Source organism: Canis aureus, chromosome 25 (assembly GCF_053574225.1).
Source record: "Canis aureus isolate CA01 chromosome 25, VMU_Caureus_v.1.0, whole genome shotgun sequence".
Lineage (NCBI taxonomy): Eukaryota > Metazoa > Chordata > Mammalia > Carnivora > Canidae > Canis > Canis aureus.
Window position 1 is genome coordinate 39,996,754 of NC_135635.1, and position 16,799 is coordinate 40,013,552.

At 44.3% G+C, this 16,799-nt stretch overlaps 1 protein-coding gene across 3 annotated transcripts in view; it reads left to right on the forward strand.

The window, feature by feature from the left end:
• VWF (von Willebrand factor) overlaps positions 1-16,799 on the forward strand; it is a 137,724-nt gene that overhangs the window by 92,978 nt on the left and 27,947 nt on the right. For all 3 annotated transcript variants that reach the window (XR_013364392.1, XM_077871349.1, XM_077871348.1), the window contains exons 32-38: positions 2,003-2,167; positions 3,116-3,159; positions 3,687-3,864; positions 8,338-8,558; positions 9,756-9,948; positions 10,116-10,457; positions 12,460-12,659. Coding sequence is in view for 2 of the 3 variants with exons in the window: in XM_077871349.1 (XP_077727475.1) it covers positions 2,003-2,167; positions 3,116-3,159; positions 3,687-3,864; positions 8,338-8,558; positions 9,756-9,948; positions 10,116-10,457; positions 12,460-12,659 (1,343 nt within the window). In the remaining variant the exon portion in view is untranslated. The remainder of the gene's footprint in view (positions 1-2,002; positions 2,168-3,115; positions 3,160-3,686; positions 3,865-8,337; positions 8,559-9,755; positions 9,949-10,115; positions 10,458-12,459; positions 12,660-16,799) is intronic.

Genomic DNA, 16,799 nt, shown 5'->3' on the forward strand with positions numbered 1-16,799 from the left:
TTAACAATGTTAAGTCCCTGCATGGCCGCCTGGAGACTTGTTCATCCTTCAGAACTCTGCTCTGGAGTTGTCTTTGCTGTGATGTCTTCCTAAGAGAGTTATTCACTCCCTTTTCTGTATCATGTCTGAACAACTCCAAATGTGCAAGTCCCCTTGTATTTATTTGTTACGTTTCTGTATCTTGCAGTATCTTGCAGAACTTGGGGATCTTTGAGAGCAGGGGCAACATCTTGCTTATTTTCATGTCATCTGTGCATGATGCATGAAAGAGGTGGCCATCTAATATTTGCTGAATGAATGAAGGAGACATGTATATGAAATCGATTATTTTAGGGAAAAGGACCCTAAAAGGGAAAAGACATACATTTGGATGATACAATGAGCTTACAAGAACTGAAAAGTTGCTGGTAGAAAATCAGCTCTAACCTTAGGCAAATTGCACATTCCTAGAACTTTCCAGAGAACTGAATTGTGGGATTTCAGGATGGAGATGCTTCTTCAGTATCATGAGTTCAAAGAAAGACTTTCATCTGGAAGGGAAGTAGTTGCAGTCTGGGGGAAACAGATGTGCCCTAGGGCAAGTCATTTGATGGTTCAAAGCCTCAGTTTCTCATCTACTAATGGGCACGTACATTCTCTGGGCTCAGGCCTATGACATTTTCTCTTCTCTACTTACACTCACCCCCTGGATGGTCTCATTCAGTGTCATGGGTCTAAATCCATTCATACACCACTGACAATATTCCAATTCTCCAGCCTGGATCTCTCGCTTCTGCTCCACCTCGATGTTCTAAAGATAAATTCAATGTAAATCAAATTCACACCTGAATCTCCTTCCGTAATTGTTCCCATCTTAGACAATGGCAGTTCCATCCTTCCAGTTGCTCAGGCCAAAGGCATCTGTGATTCCTCTTTCTTTCTCAGGCCTCTGTCCAAACTATCAACAGACTACTGCTCCATCTTCAGAATATATTGAGAATCCCACCATGCCATACCATGTCCACCAGGGCCACACTTGTCTCCCACCTGGACCATTGTAATAGCTTTCTGATGGAACCAGGTAGACCAGCTGCCACCTTTGTCCCCTGTAGTTCATAATCAACATGGCAGCTATAGTGACCCTTTAAAAATTGATCAGCCCAGGGGCACGTGGTTGGCTTAGTTTAAGGACCTGACTCTTAATTTCAGCTCAGGTCATGATCTCAGGGTCGTGGGATAGAGCCCTGTGTCAGGTTCCATGCCCAGTGCAGAGTCTGCTTGAGGATTCTCTCTCCCTCTCTCTGTCCCTTCCCCACTAAAATAAATAAACAAAGCTTTAAAAAAATTAGCCCATGTCACTCTTCTGCTCTATAGTCTTAGCTGGCTTCCCACTTCATTCAGAATACATTTTATGTCTTTATATGGCCTATGAAGCTTTGCATGGTCTGTGTCCCCCTCCTCTCTTGTTTGCTCTGCTCCCACCACCCTGGAGCAAGCACTGATACTTTTGCTTGGGCGCTTGTGCTCAAGACTGTTTCCTCTGCTTGGGATATCCTTATGGCTCCTTCAATCCTTACTGCAGGCCTCTGCTCAGATACCATCTCTTCATCAAATGCTTCTCCAGTCCCCTTGCATGAAACAGTAACTCCCACTCCTACCCCTGGGCACTCCCATCCTCATAGCCCATTTTGTTTTTTCCTAAGCCCTCATGCACATTTGAAATACTAGACATTTACTTATTTCTATGTTTTTTGTCTGTCTCTGCCCATGCGAAGTCCATAAAGACAGGATTTCATCTGCTCAGCTCACTGTATCCCCGTTGCTTAGAATAGTATCTGACACAGAGCAGTGTCATTAACATTGGTTGACTAATATCTTGCTCACAGGGTCGGTTTATGAGACCCATCTGGAAAACATGAGGCTCTATGCAGATGCTGGGTACAGCTTCAGGCCTGTCCATTGAGGGCCTACCTGACCAAAGCAGGCTGACACAGACCCTTTCTCATTCCTCTGCTAACTCTAGGAGTGACAGTGTTCCCCATTGGAATCGGGGATCGGTACAGTGAGGCCCAGCTGAGCAGCTTGGCAGGCCCAAAGGCTGGCTCCAATATGGTAAGGCTGCAGCGAATTGAAGACCTCCCCACCGTGGCCACCCTGGGAAATTCCTTCTTCCACAAGCTGTGCTCTGGTGAGTCTCATAATGTCTTTCTTACCCTCTCCAAAAACAAAAACAAAACCCAAGAACAAAACTCATTCTAGAGACTGGAGGGTGGCCATGCACAAACTATGACCTTGATGAAGATTGTTACATAGACTAGGACCTTCGGGTTTCTGCTCATGGAAAATTTGTACTACAAACATTCAAGGGACTACCAGAAAGTTCTTTGTGTATAGCTCTCCTTCCATCCTGTCTGTCCATCAAGACTTTAGCAGAGGCACCCATGCTTACTCCTGCAGAGTGATCTGGGATGAAGAAGTGGAAGACAGCAGTAGGGAACCCCAGCATGCTGCAGACCATGGTCTTCTTCCCTGTGTCATATATTCACCCTTAGCATGCAGATACAGGGCCTTAGAAAGCCAGTAACATAGAATCTGATATCAGAGTACCAGAGTTTAAATTGACTTAGTGAGAAATTTTTTTTTTTTTACCACATAGGATTTTTTTTTAATCTGTTTTTATTTATTTTCCTAAAGTAACTAGCTGTGAGTCAAAACCTACTACAGAGGTATTGCCCTTTTCTGCTGGAAGATAGCTCTCCTGGTGGGACTCTTAAAGATCTCTTTCAAATTTGGGGGATCTTGCCTCATTTCCTCCCCCTTCCCCTCATTAGGCACTATTCAATGTATGAAATGGGAAAAGGAAATACTGACCATGAGAGGCTTCATGCACTGGAGAGATTTCTGTGTTCTTATTGTTGTTATTACCATAATTTTTAAGAACCACAAAGCACATGTGGGGAGAACCACAGAATGGCCACCTCTTAACCTGGTGGACCTGCATCCACATGGTTAAATTCCCACAGAGCCTTTGCAGAGTGAAGTCCACTTCACGGATGAGCCTGAGGCAGACATTGTGAAGGGCTTGGAGCTTCTGCCTAATGGGTGGGACCTCAGATCTTATATGTGTCTCTTTCAGGGTTTGATAGAGTTTGCGTGGATGAGGATGGGAATGAGAAGAGGGTGAGTTCCTTTTGGCTGAGTTTGTTTTTATAAAATAATTTTTAAAAATATTTTATTTATTTATTAGAGAGAGAGACAGAGACAGCGAGAGAGCATGATTGGGGGAGGAGGGGGAGAAGTAGGCTCCCCACTGAAGAGGGGGCCCGATATAGGGCTTGATCCCAGGGCCCTGGGATCATGACCTGAGCCGAAGGCTCAGGCTTAACTGACTGAACCACCCATGCACCCCTCAGCTGACTTTGAAGGAAAGATCAGAAATGAGTATTTGGGGTGCTTGTTCCCCCTTGTTCCTCTTTTGGTCTTGGTTCAGTTCTCCCTCTTACCACTATATCGTGCTTTTGTGTATGAGGGGGCCCAGGGGGGCATGGTTTCCACCTGTAAATCTTGTGCTCTGCATCCTTGCTGCTTGGGCCCATGTCCAAATCCTAGTCTCTGTGTCCTCGGAGGGGATCAGTTGCCCAGTTGATGGGCTTCAGGCTGGCCTGGCTCAGCCTCTGCCTGCCTGAATCTGCTTCTTTCTTTTGCAGCCCGGGGATGTCTGGACCTTGCCAGACCAGTGCCACACAGTGACTTGCCTGCCAGATGGCCAGACCTTGCTGAAGAGTCATCGGGTCAACTGTGACCGGGGGCCAAGGCCTTCGTGCCCCAATGGCCAGCCCCCTCTCAGGGTAGAGGAGACCTGTGGCTGCCGCTGGACCTGTCCCTGTGAGTCCATTGCTTCACCAGCCTGGTTGGTGTTGCAGGGGCAGTGCTTTTAGCATGGCTGTGCAGAGTGGTAGACCAAGAGGTCCTTTCTCTCCTCACTAGCTGCAAAGTGCTACTTCATCCATTTTCCCTCCCTCTTGTGTCCTTGGATGTATTTTCATTTAGTCCCAGGGATCGCTGTCTCCTCCTGTGTCTTTGGAAAGCACTTCCCCAGATAATACATAACCAGAAGGAAAAATTGATTTTCTGAGGTCAGTGCTCAGCCTGGCTGTTAGCAAGTCAGCCTTTAGGAGTCTATGCTAGAAAAGTATAGCAGTGAGAGTGACACCCCCAGAAAACTCTCCTCTCATACCTAGAGCTGTATAGGAGTTGGGTGCCATGGTACATCAACACAGTGGCCTGGTTTAAGAGAAGGATGTAGTCAACTCCATCTTGTGCAGATGTGTGGAGGGCATTCATCCATGGGGGCAGGTTAGTTCTCTGCCTATGGTTGGGAGAAATAGCTGCGTCGGGCAATACCTACTCAGCATTATTACTGTGTTGAAAGGACACAACCAGTGAGATAAAAGCAGAGCTGTATTTTATGCCCCACCCTCCCTTGACAGTTTATTTCATGGGAGAAATTATCTCCCTGGACTGGATGAGAATGCTACCAGACCTCATGTCATTTTTGTTTATTCATAAAGAGTTCTATGGTTACTGTAAGTTATAAAACAAAGTCTCAACTTGTTAATTAGGTGCCTACTCCTGTGTAATAATCAAAGTCTAAAGTTTCAGTTAGGGTCAAAACAGCTCTCTAATCCCCATTTGGGCTGCCTGCCACCAGGACAGGGGTGAGTTCTGCTTCTCTTTCAGTTTTGGGCATGAGCAGGGAGGATGGAAGGGCGTTTCGAAGGTTCTCGTGGGACTGGGGCTTCTGTGAGAGAGCTCTGTGCCCCTTGCCTGGCAGGTATTTAGAGCAACTGCTTTACCTTGCAGGTCTCACAGGTTCCCCTGCTATATTCCTCTGATACTCACTCTTGGGGTGCAGAAGGAGTATGTATCCTTGGGGTGCTCCTTCTTCTAGCCATGCTTCTGTTTTTTTGTATCCGATCCCTCTTAGGCTCTCTCTCTCTCTTTTGGGGTCCTCCTGACCCTAAGGTAGAAGGTCTCTTAGGGTCACTTTTAGAACAATGGCAGGTCATAATTCCTTCCATAGGTGCTATCTCTCCCCCCAACCCCCACCCCCAGGACTCAGGCACTTTAGCCCCACCTTGGGAGTAGAGTGCACCTGCTTCCCCAAACTGCAGCAGTTGCTCTCCTGCTGTCTGGCCACTTCTGGGCAATGGCAATAGCTTCTTTATTTTACATTCTTCAGATATGTTTCAGACACTGGTCCAGGGTTCTCTGTAACTAAACGGGATGCAAACCCATCTCTGGGAGTGGCCTCTTGAAAGTCATGTTCATAAAGCTTGGGTGTCCCATTTGTCCCCAGTGGGGCACTAGAGGTGTGAAACTCACAACACAATAGGAGCTCTATGCAAACAAATTTCTTCTTAAATCCAGTCCCTCAATATGCTTCTTGACTCCTTTTATACCCTTGACTCTCTATATTCTCTTCTATCAGAAGCAGAGGATGAGATTTAGACTATTTTTAAGGATTGAAAAATTTAAAAACATTTAAAACTTTTTATTTGGAATAATTTCAGATTTGCAAAAAAAGTTGCACAGATAGCACCAAGAATTCCTGTATATCTTTACCCAGATTGTGGTATTTTACATAATCACAGTGTAATGACTAAAATCAGGAATTAACATCCATAAAATACATCCATAACAATCTTATTTAGTTTTTTTTCAGTTGTCCCACTAATGTCCTTTGTTCAGAGGTAGGATTCAACCCAGAATCACACGTGACATTATGTTTTCTTGTCTCTGTATTCTCCTTAAACCTGCAACAGATCCTTAGTATTTCTTTGATTTTTATGACCTTGACCTTTTTTGAAGAGTTCTGGCTAGTAATTTTGTAGAACAGCCCTCAATTTGGGTTAGATTCAGGTTATATATGTTTCCAAGAATACCCCAGAAGACATACCTTGTCTTTTTTGGTTTATCGAGAGCAGGTACATGGTATCAATTTGCCTCATTACAGGTAATATTAAGTTTGATGACTTGGTTTAGGTGGTATTTACCAGATTTTCCCACTGTAAAGTTACTATTTTCCTCCTTGCAGTGAATAATGATTATGTACAGAGATATTTTGGAGCTATGGAAATATGCTTTTACCCATTAAGTTTACCATGCATTGATGATCCCTACCAGAAACAATATTTATTGTGGTGTTTGCCAAGTAGTGATTTTTTATTTCCTTCTTTTCCTCCACATTTGCTAGTTAGAATTCTACTGAAAGGAAGAGCTTTTTCCTTTTCTGTCATTTATTAATTCAGTTAATTATTTGTATCAATGAATAGACTCATCGGTTATTTTATTTTATGGAGTGTGATCAATTACTGGCATTATTTGTTATCTTGGTCAGATGGTCCTGGATTTGGCTACTAGGATTCCTTTCAATTTGACTAGGGTTCTTTTGACATCCTCAGCTCCATCTTTCACACAGTGGAGAGCCTGGCTCTCATTATCCACAATGTATTTCTCTGTTGGCTTAATCCCAGAATATACATAAAGTAGTTTCAGAATTGCTAACCAATGCTTGGATGGAAAACAAATCCACTAACTAGAGTGGGATATTCAGATACAATTCTTTTTGACATGTGTCTTTGAGTACATAATACATTTCTCCCCAAAGTTATTTAAGATAGTTTCTCCCCTCCCTACAGTGCAGTTATGTTCTTCTTTACTATGAGTTTAATTTGTTTCTGTCTGTATCCTGTTTTGGGTTTCCCTCATTCCCATCCTTGCTGATTTTATTCATTTGTTTGTTTTCAGTATGTGAATGTCTAACATGGATCCAAATGTGAGAATGTACAGAAAGGTTTACTCAGATATCACTCCAGTGTCCCCTTTCCTCCATCCTTTCTACTCATTTCCACCTATGTTCATGCAGGCAACCAGTCTCATTCATTTCAGGCTTCTCCTTCTTCACAAATGAGCTTTGCCTTTTTTTGCTTAAAAACGTAGCCCAGAAATCCTTTCTGTTAGTTCAAAGACAGCAGGGGAGATTGGAGAGGATCACAGAAGTGAAGTCATTTATCCAAGATCACAGTACCAGCAAGGGGTTGAGCAGAATGCAATCTGGAGTTTCCCTGGCTCTGAAGTAGCCTCTTCACTACCTGTGGAAGGCAATGCGATGGTGGGCAGAGCTGCTCTTGCTGGCTTGCACACATGAGCTAACCCCATTTCTTTGCCTGTGACTTGTTACACCCTCACAGCAGTTGGGGCTGATCTCCTTAAGACCTGACGCTCTATACAGCTGGATTGTTGGGGCCACTTGCTGCATGGGTTCAGTATTGCCACTTGGAAGTGACTGACTATTCCAGGACTCAGGATTTTGAGGGGACGAGCTCCTGGCAGGCGGTTCAGCTCTGAAAACTGGTGCCTCCAGCCCCCTTCATTTGTTAGTGGCCATGCTGCCTGACCTACAGGTCACTCGTGTAGGTGGAGGATGTCTAGACATGGTATGAATGAGGGACATTTTTGTGTTCCCACTGACCCACTGAGTCTGCCCTCTTGGGCTTTTATTTACCTACCACCGCAGCTGTGGTCATGATTGCTCTAGAAAGCTTATCTCCAACTTCATTTTGGTCCAAGATTAGCTTTCAAATCACACATGGTGGTGCTACCTTCCATGGGGGGATTTTTACAGAATCATCTTATGCAGATGCAAGATGATTAGTATTCCCAAGTGCTGTTTTAATAGGAACCTCGAGAATTTGCTGATCATGTGAAAGAATGAGTGGCAAATAAGAAAGTGCTGAGACCCAATCATTTGTTTTGGCGTCAGAAATATTTCTCTTGTGTGATCTCTTAAAGGATCAAGTCAACATGGCCTCTTGTACCGTTAGAAACTTGGCAGCCAAGAGGACACATGTGTCTTTAGGTGAACTTTCTTTACAATGAGCTCATAAGCTCATGATATGCTTAGCTCCTCATGATTTCATCAAGTTATAACAACCCTGAAACTTAACTTTGTTTCCTGGGCCAAGGCATCCCTGTAGAGGAGATCATTCACTTTGCACACTAAAATTTTTTAGAAGTATGGTTCTATAATTTTGCATGTTTTTGTGTGATACTTGTCCTTCTAAACCTTCTGTAGAAAAATATTTACTGGCCAAGTGTTATTACCTAAGCTACTCTCTCTATCTCTTGGAATTTGTTTCCTAATGTGTAAAAAGGAGGAAGTTAGACTACATGATCTCAAAAGGCCCATTCAGCTCTCAGCTCTATTTTTCTGCGGGTAGCTTGATAACATTGGCCTCTTTGCATGTATGGGAGTTTGGATCACATCACATCCAAGCTTTGCTCTCTCCTGTCCAGGTGTGTGCATGGGCAGCTCTACCCGGCACATCGTGACCTTTGATGGGCAGAATTTCAAGCTGACTGGCAGCTGTTCGTATGTCCTATTTCAAAACAAGGAGCAGGACCTGGAGGTGATTCTCCATAATGGTGCCTGCAGCCCTGGGGCGAAGGAGACCTGCATGAAATCCATTGAGGTGAAGCATGACGGCCTCTCAGTTGAGCTCCACAGTGACATGCAGGTGAGAAGTACTTTCTATAGGTCCCATGCATAGCAGGACCAGGACCTCGAAGAAGCCTCTACTGGCAGTTGGTTTTAGATGTGTCTGTTAGGGACTCTGCCTTCTGCCTCATTAGCAGAGTACCAATTTTCTTAGGAAGTACTTATTTCCATCTCCCCCGTGGCACAATTTCTTGTTGTCCTGGGCCCAGACTTGGAAGAAAGGATCAATTTTAGGTAGCATCAAATCACAGACATAGTGCTGGTTTCTGATGCTGGAAGAAAATTAGGCTTGGCACCAGTGCTGTTTACCCAGCAGGCATTTTGAGCCCCGTGCCTAAGGCATGTGAACTTTCCAAAGGAGAAATTTTTAGGCCTAAATTAGGGCTTTTGAAAATATTTAGGGCCTAAATGAGATGTATGGCTCCAGAATTCAAAAAGAAAACTGCAAAACTGGTAAAAATAAATGTTTGACTAAATGTTTACAAAAGGTTACATTATGCCAACTTCTTTATTTGTTTAGAAATCTTAAGTATTTCATTATGTGAAAAGAACTTGTAGGTTAGCTCTTCTCATTTTATCAGAATTCCTGAATATATGCACACTAATTCCTAAAAAATCATAGCTAGGCCTATATTAAATGAGCAACTCATAATCAAAAACTTCAAAATAATAATAAAAAACCTTCTAAAATTTTTAATATTAAAAATTATATTCCTTGTGGTACATGATTATCTTTTAATATGTTTGATATGATGTATAGTAGGCCCACCAAAGAGCTAGTGACCAAAAATCCATCCATCCATCCATCCATCCATCCATTCATCCATCCATCCATAAATGGACTTAATATAGTCCCACGAGATGCACCAGGAGACATTGCCCTGAGTTGGCAAAAAGCAGCTTTCACAGCCTCTCCGGGAGGGGTTGTCCTTCCCTGTTGAATGCACACAGACTCAGGGCTAGCTTTAACCCCTTGGCTTTCAGGTTCCAGGAGCATGGCCATCTGTTTAGGATTCTGATAATCTGTTCTGTCAAGCTCTGCAAAGCCCTTTATCTTAGAAGAGCTCCTGCCAAATATCAGAGTTTGTGGATGACACTGGAGTTGAGTGTGGCAGAAGTGGAGGGACTTTCAGTAACCTCAGGGAGAAGCTAAGAGTGAAATTCTAGGATTCCTTATTGCTATGACTACTGATGAGGCATTTTCTTCTTTGGGCAGATGACAGTGAATGGGAGACTAGTCTCCATCCCATATGTGGGTGGAGACATGGAAGTCAATGTTTATGGGACCATCATGTATGAGGTCAGATTCAACCATCTTGGCCACATCTTCACATTCACCCCCCAAAACAATGAGTTCCAGCTGCAGCTCAGCCCCAGGACCTTTGCTTCGAAGACATATGGTCTCTGTGGTGAGAAATTCTCCTTTCCTCTAGTCTCAGGACTCTTGGCAGCTTATATTCCTGGGTCCGGTTGGTTGTAAGGTTCAGACACTGGTGGGGATGGAGACTGGCCAGGTCTCCTGCATCAATATGAAGGCACCCGGGGCTACTGATCTTGCCTTTCCTCATTTGTCTAGGGATCTGTGATGAGAACGGAGCCAATGACTTCATTCTGAGGGATGGGACAGTCACCACAGACTGGAAGGCACTCATCCAGGAATGGACCGTACAGCAGCTTGGGAAGACATGCCAGCCTGTCCCTGAGGAGCAGTGTCCTGTCTCCAGCAGTTCCCACTGCCAGGTCCTCCTCTCAGAATTGTTTGCCGAGTGCCACAAGGTCCTCGCTCCAGCCACCTTTTATGCCATGTGCCAGCCCGACAGTTGCCACCCGAAGAAAGTGTGTGAGGCGATTGCCTTGTATGCCCACCTCTGTCGGACCAAAGGGGTCTGTGTGGACTGGAGGAGGGCCAATTTCTGTGGTGAGTCTCCATATGCATCCCTTACAGTGTGAAGACCAACAAAGTATTGGGCTTGCTCAACCTCTTGGGCCTCATATTCTTTTTCTGGGTGATAAAGCATAAAATCCCTGCTTTCCCTATTACCTAGGATCCCAGTTAAGATAAAATAAGATGGTAGATGTCTCAGTGACTTGAGTGTGGAATTTCTGTGTAAACGAGAGCATTTCAATAGTTCAGACAAATGTTATTTTAATGTATTGTACACACATAGGCATCAGCAAAGTATGGAATGACCAGTCACATTTCTGAATTTGACATTCCCCCAAGTTTAGCAAAGGCTCAGAGTAAGCCATGCCTGAGAAGGATTTTGAAGTGTGAGTGGGATTTTCCTCTGACATACCAAGCAGCATCTTAATGACAAATACCATAGGATCACTAGTGGGGGTACCTGCCCAAGGTCAGCTCCCCTATTTGGACTTGGCATTTATTTATCATTCAACGTATAGGGGATACCACAGTGAATCAGATGTGATGCCTGCCTCAGAGGGCACTGGCACGAAAAGAGCACTGAACTTCAGCACCCCCAATTACTGAATATAACCCCTGATGTTCTCTGGAGGAAAGTCAATAATTCCAAGCTCTTGGAGTCTCAAAATTTATTATCATACAGCTGTCACAGCTCTAACTTATGGCTGGAGGACTTGGGCACTCTGGTCTCAGCTTAGGGTCTGATCAGCTATTTTCTATCTGGACCTTGCTTTCTGCATCTCAGAATGAGATCGTTGGACTAGATAGCTCCTAGGTTCCTTCCAGCTCTGGTGTTCTGAGTCCATTAGATGGAAGTACCTCCTTTTCAACCTGCCTACTGATCAAGGGGCAAATGATAATTTCCTGAATTACCCACAGTCCTTCTATACTTAGTAATTTCTTTGTCTACCCCTGGCTACTTATTGTGCATTTACGGGAAATGCTTGGTGCTTTAAATCCTTAGATACTCCCATCTTTTGTCTATCCCTGGCCACTTACTGTGCTTACAGGGAAATGCTTGGTGCTTTAAATCCTTAGACGTTCTTGCCGGCTGCCTTGGCACCATGAGTGGGCAGAGTGGGACAAGAGAATTATCTTGTAGCTTTTCTTCATGCAACTCTTCATAGCTGTGGATTTCTTATTTAATTTAAGACGATTTTTAAAGGATTTAATACACCTGTATTCAAAAGAAAGACCCATAAAACTTCCTAAGGACACACAGGATCACATTATCAGTTAGGATTAAATTTGACTCAAGTAAGAGAGAAGTAAAATTCTCTGTTACACAGTTGGTCAGAGGGAGGTGGCTCCAGCTGTGTCTGGGTTTCAAACTGGATTCTAGGTTTTTGCTCATTCTCACTTGGGTGTGCTTTTTTTCTCATGGTTTAAGATGGAGCTCTCATCCTTACATCCAGGTTCCAAACGGCAGCATGGAGGAAAAAGGGGAAGGGACAAAGGACATGCACAGCTGTCCTTGAAAAAAAGAATTCTGGAAACTGCTATTGGAGTCTACATTTGCACCTACAGTTATTTGGTCAGAACTATAGTCATGTGACTATAGTTAGCTGCAGGGGAAGTTGGGAAATGTAGTCTGTAGTTTGTGGTCAGGTGCCTAGCTTAAAGGTCTATTTCCATGGAAAATGGAAGGAATAAAATTTAGTAGAAATTGGCCATTTCTGGGATCCCTGGGTGGCGCAGTGGTTTGGCGCCTGCCTTTGGCCCAGGGCGCGATCCTGGAGACCCGGGATCGAATCCCACGTCAGGCTCCCAGTGCATGGAGCCTGCTTCTCCCTCTGCCTGTGTCTCTGCCCCTCTCTCTCTCTCTCTCTCTCTCTCTGTGACTATCATAAATAAATAAAAAATTAAAAATTGTTTTAAGAAATTGGCCATTTCTGCCCGAGCAAGTTTGTTCAATGATTAACCTCATTGAAGCAGCTATGCCTCTGTTTCTCTCTGGTTGGTGTGAGCTGAGTGTGACCTTGTTCTCTGTCTGTAGCTATGTCATGCCCACCATCCCTGGTGTACAACCACTGTGAGCATGGCTGCCCTCGGCTCTGTGAAGGCAATACAAGCTCCTGCGGGGACCAACCCTCGGAAGGCTGCTTCTGCCCCCCAAACCAAGTCATGCTGGAAGGTAGCTGTGTCCCCGAGGAGGCCTGTACCCAGTGCATCAGCGAGGATGGAGTCCGGCACCAGGTAGGAGCCTTGGCCTTTCACCTGCTATGGAGCTGCTTCTCTCTCAGGTCAGTAGGGTGAAGTGTTCACCAGTGATTGGCCCCCTCCAACTGTGGCAGCCAGGGTTAACTCTTAAGGAGATCACTGAAGAATAGGGAAGCATAAGGCATAATGACTCTGGAGCCAGACACATCTTGGTTCAAATCCTGGGTCTGTCATATATTAGCTATGTAAGCAAACACCAAAGTATTAATAACACATTATGACTACCACTACTTCTATTACCATCATTATATTCATGTAAATAGAAGGCTGCAGGAACCCAGAAGGGGATAGGAAAAGAATATATTAATAGTGGTGTCTAGTATTATTACAATATATTATGTACCTTGCATTGTACTAAGCATTATATATTCATTATCTCAACATTTTTTGGAAGTTTGTTTTGCAGGATATTGACAGTTACCTGTGGTCAAGAAAGGTTAAAGAACATTAGCTAGACAAGTTCCTTTATTGCAGGATTCTTTAGAGCTTTTAATGCGCTAATGTGTGGTGCAAGTGTGTAAGAGGGTTTTTGCTTCTCAAACTTATCTAACCATGGGACTTGTATGTGTGGTGGAGTGAATGAATGTATATGTAGCATGCCCTTGGACTAGGGTTCTACAGAACAGAGTAGGATGTTTTATGTCATTTTAATAAATACTTAAAAAAATCTTTAAGACAAAACCAAAGCTTAGACAGCTTACTTTGCCCATGGACATGGTTTGTTAAGTGATAGAATTGCGAATTGGACTCAATATTTAAGGCTCTAACTCCAAAGAACGTGTTCGTTCGTTCTTTCTTTCTTTCTTTTTCTCTCTTTTTTTGGAATGTGCTCTTTCTGATGTGTGAAAATGCCTTTTTGCTAGGTGTTCTTTGAGCTGATTTTCATGGGAATCGTGGAGTCAACAATTTTTGTAGCCCTTTACAGGTTTTTGAGTACATTTTGAAAGGATATTTACCAGACTCTCCCCCATCTTGGCCTAAGATGGCAATCATAGCTTCAAAGTTGACAACATGTACATTTGTAGTAGCTGGGCAGTGTGTGTGCACACGTGAATGTGTGCAGTGCTCCTGTCCTTCCTCTTTGACAGTGACGCTACAGAACCTGATAGAGGGAGAACAGATTTGGCTTCTAGCAAAAGAGAGTGAGTGTATTCTATGATCAGGGGCTACACCCCAGACCTAACATCTCCATTATCACCAGGGAGGACTTTTGTCACTAAGCGAACCAGGTGAAGTGACTCATTATATTTAATCACACTGGCAGGACTCAAGGTAAAGCTAGCTAACCAATCTAGATAATGATGGAAACAGTTATTCCCGTAACTACACTATTCTGTCCTGAACAACGTAGGCCATGCAATGGACTGTTTCCTTTGATTCTCCCTCAAACTCTGTGGGGTCGTTATTACATGTGCCATTGAGTGGAAACTGAGGCTCGAATGGCAGGAGGTGATAAAACTGTGGTTCCTATCCATGACACCAGGGCATCCCACAGTGTCCTAGCCCTGCCTTCAATCCCAATGGAACTGTGAGCTAAACTTTGAGCTGTGTATTCATGGAAGCATGGGCGTTCATCCAGTTATTACTGGATGGTTCTCATCTGCTCTGTTTTGTTATTGGGCTTTATCCCAGTGGACCCCATTTGTTCTCACTGTGGAGTAGATGAATTAGGAGGGAAGACTAGTCACACTGTACTGCTGTATTTCAATTGCCAAATGAAGTAACTGCCTGTACTGTAATAATCTCCAAAAACCAGTCCATAAAACCATACATCACTCTCTCTGATCTGCACAGCTCTTGGGGTCCCTTCCTATAGGCTTGAAGGGTAGGTACTATTTATGTGTGGTGCCAGCACCCAGTGGTGATTTCAGCCTGCATTTGCTGGTAGTGCTAGGTGCTCTCAGAGGGAGGCAGAAATGGTCTCTGCCCTCTTCTTTGGCATTCTGCGATGAGAAGAAAGCTTGAGCTTGTAAAATGTTTCTGGCTCCAGGAGTATCATTTGGCTGCAGGGTGCTGAGAGTTGGAAGCTTGTGAATTTTATCTTCGTGTCTCCACCTGCCCCCTCTAACTCGACTTTCCTTCCCCACTCCCCTCACCTTCCATCCAACCCATTGGAATATGCATTTGAGTTGTGTGGAGAGTGCTTCTGAGTAGTGCAATATTTTGGACATAGAGACAGTCTTATAAATGTATTTCAGAACCAAGTGACAGTAAAATTAATAAAAAACTGTGAAGGGAACAAACACAGTTTTAGTTTACTTCAGAAAATATGGTTTAAATGGATGAAAATAGACATCTTATCAGCCACCTGCAATTTCAGCTTTCCCATTCACAGCAGAAAAGGAATAAAAATCTAACATGAAGAACATTTCCATTAAATGAAATTTCCTTAACTGAAAAATAAAGCTGAGACAACTTTTCTTCAGGGAAATAATCCAGAGTATAAATCTCTGGTGGTAACTTTGGAAGGGCAAAATATTTACTGGTTTCCATAGCCCTTGTTTACTTTACAGAATGCAGTGTAAACATATGAGCCTCTGTGGCCGGCTCAGGGGGGATCCAGGGCTGCGGGCTGGCTGTCCCTCTCTGGGTTGGGGGCTTGTGTGGGCAGCAGGGACCGCCTCCATCACCCAGGACGGAGCACCTGGAGCCTGAGCTTCCTCCCTGGTCTCTGCTGTTCCGTGGCGGCCCAGGAATTACATTTTCCTGCATCTGCCCTCAGATCCTTGGCTGTGGTGGGTGGTGCTTGGTCGTTTGCTGTGTCCCTTCTCTGACCTGGGGCTTTGAAGACTTCAGTTTTCCCTTATCAGATTCTCTGTAGGCTGTTACTTTGTCGTCTTCATTTAATTTAGAACTCCCGCCAGGTCTCATACCTGTTCTGCCCTGGAAATACTCCCTGCTGGCCGGGAGCCCAGTGGGCCATTCAGGACTGGCTGGAGTTGGCCTGTCCTGGTGCAGGGGTGCCACCTGCTGGTGTGCTTGCTGCATAACTAGACAGGTGATGCGGCTGCAGAGCTGGCCGCTGGTGCTTGTAGCTTAGCATTAGGCCAAAAGGGCCTTTACAGGGACCATAGATTCTGTCCCTTGCCTCAGGCATGCCTCCTTAAAGCTTCCTAAAAAAATGAAAATCCCTAGGAAAGGGAGGCTTAATACCTAATTTTGGTCATTTATTGTGATATTGTCCACTCTCAGGATGGTGGGAAAGTTGTATTATTTTTTCTTGAATTTAGATATCTAAAGTTCACATTTAAAAAGACACAAAATCCCCCCAAAATATATAAAGAATATGATCCTCTCCTTTGACATCCCATCACGTTTGCCATTTAAAGGTCTAAATATAGAAACCTTGATTTGCCATTTTCTTGGCATCACCATCCTTGCAGAAAGCAGGAGAGAGGCAGGACAGAGAGAGGCCTACGGAGATGTGAGGTGTCCCCCTTCTTCTTCCTCTGAGGCCTGCGCCCTGTGCCCTCCCTGGCCTTCCCAGCCCCTAGGAGGGCACTGATCTCCCGGTGCTGGCTCCTGTCTTCTCCAGCCTGCTCACTCTCACCAGGGATGTCCTAATCCAACACTCCTCTCTTTGAGGCAGGGTACTGCTTACAAAGCTTCAGGGCTGCTCTTTGCCTACCATATTAAACGCCAGCTCCCGAAGCTGACAGAGAAGGCCTCTAGAATCATCTAGATGTCCACAAGGACTTTTCATCCTCTGTTCCCATTTCTTTTTTCTTCTGCCTGAGTCCTTCCCTTCCAGCACAGGTGCACCTTGGTGAGGCCTTTTTGGAGCACTCCAGCCCCTGTGAACATTTCTTGTGCGCCTGCTGTGGCTCTTGTATTTTTCATTTTTAAAAAATGCTTTATTGAGCTCTAGTTTCCATACAGTAAACAGCACCTTTTTAAGGGTAAGATTTGATGTATTTTGACATATGCACATACCCATAAAGCTGTCATCACAATCGAGATAACAAATATTTCCTTGGCAACCCCCAAGGTTGCCTCTTTTTAATGCATCCCTAGCCCCCATCTCCCACCCCCAGGCAACTGCTGCTCTGCTTCCTGACACTAGAGATGTATTACATTTTTTAGAGTCTTCTATAAATGGGATCAGGCTGTGTGTAC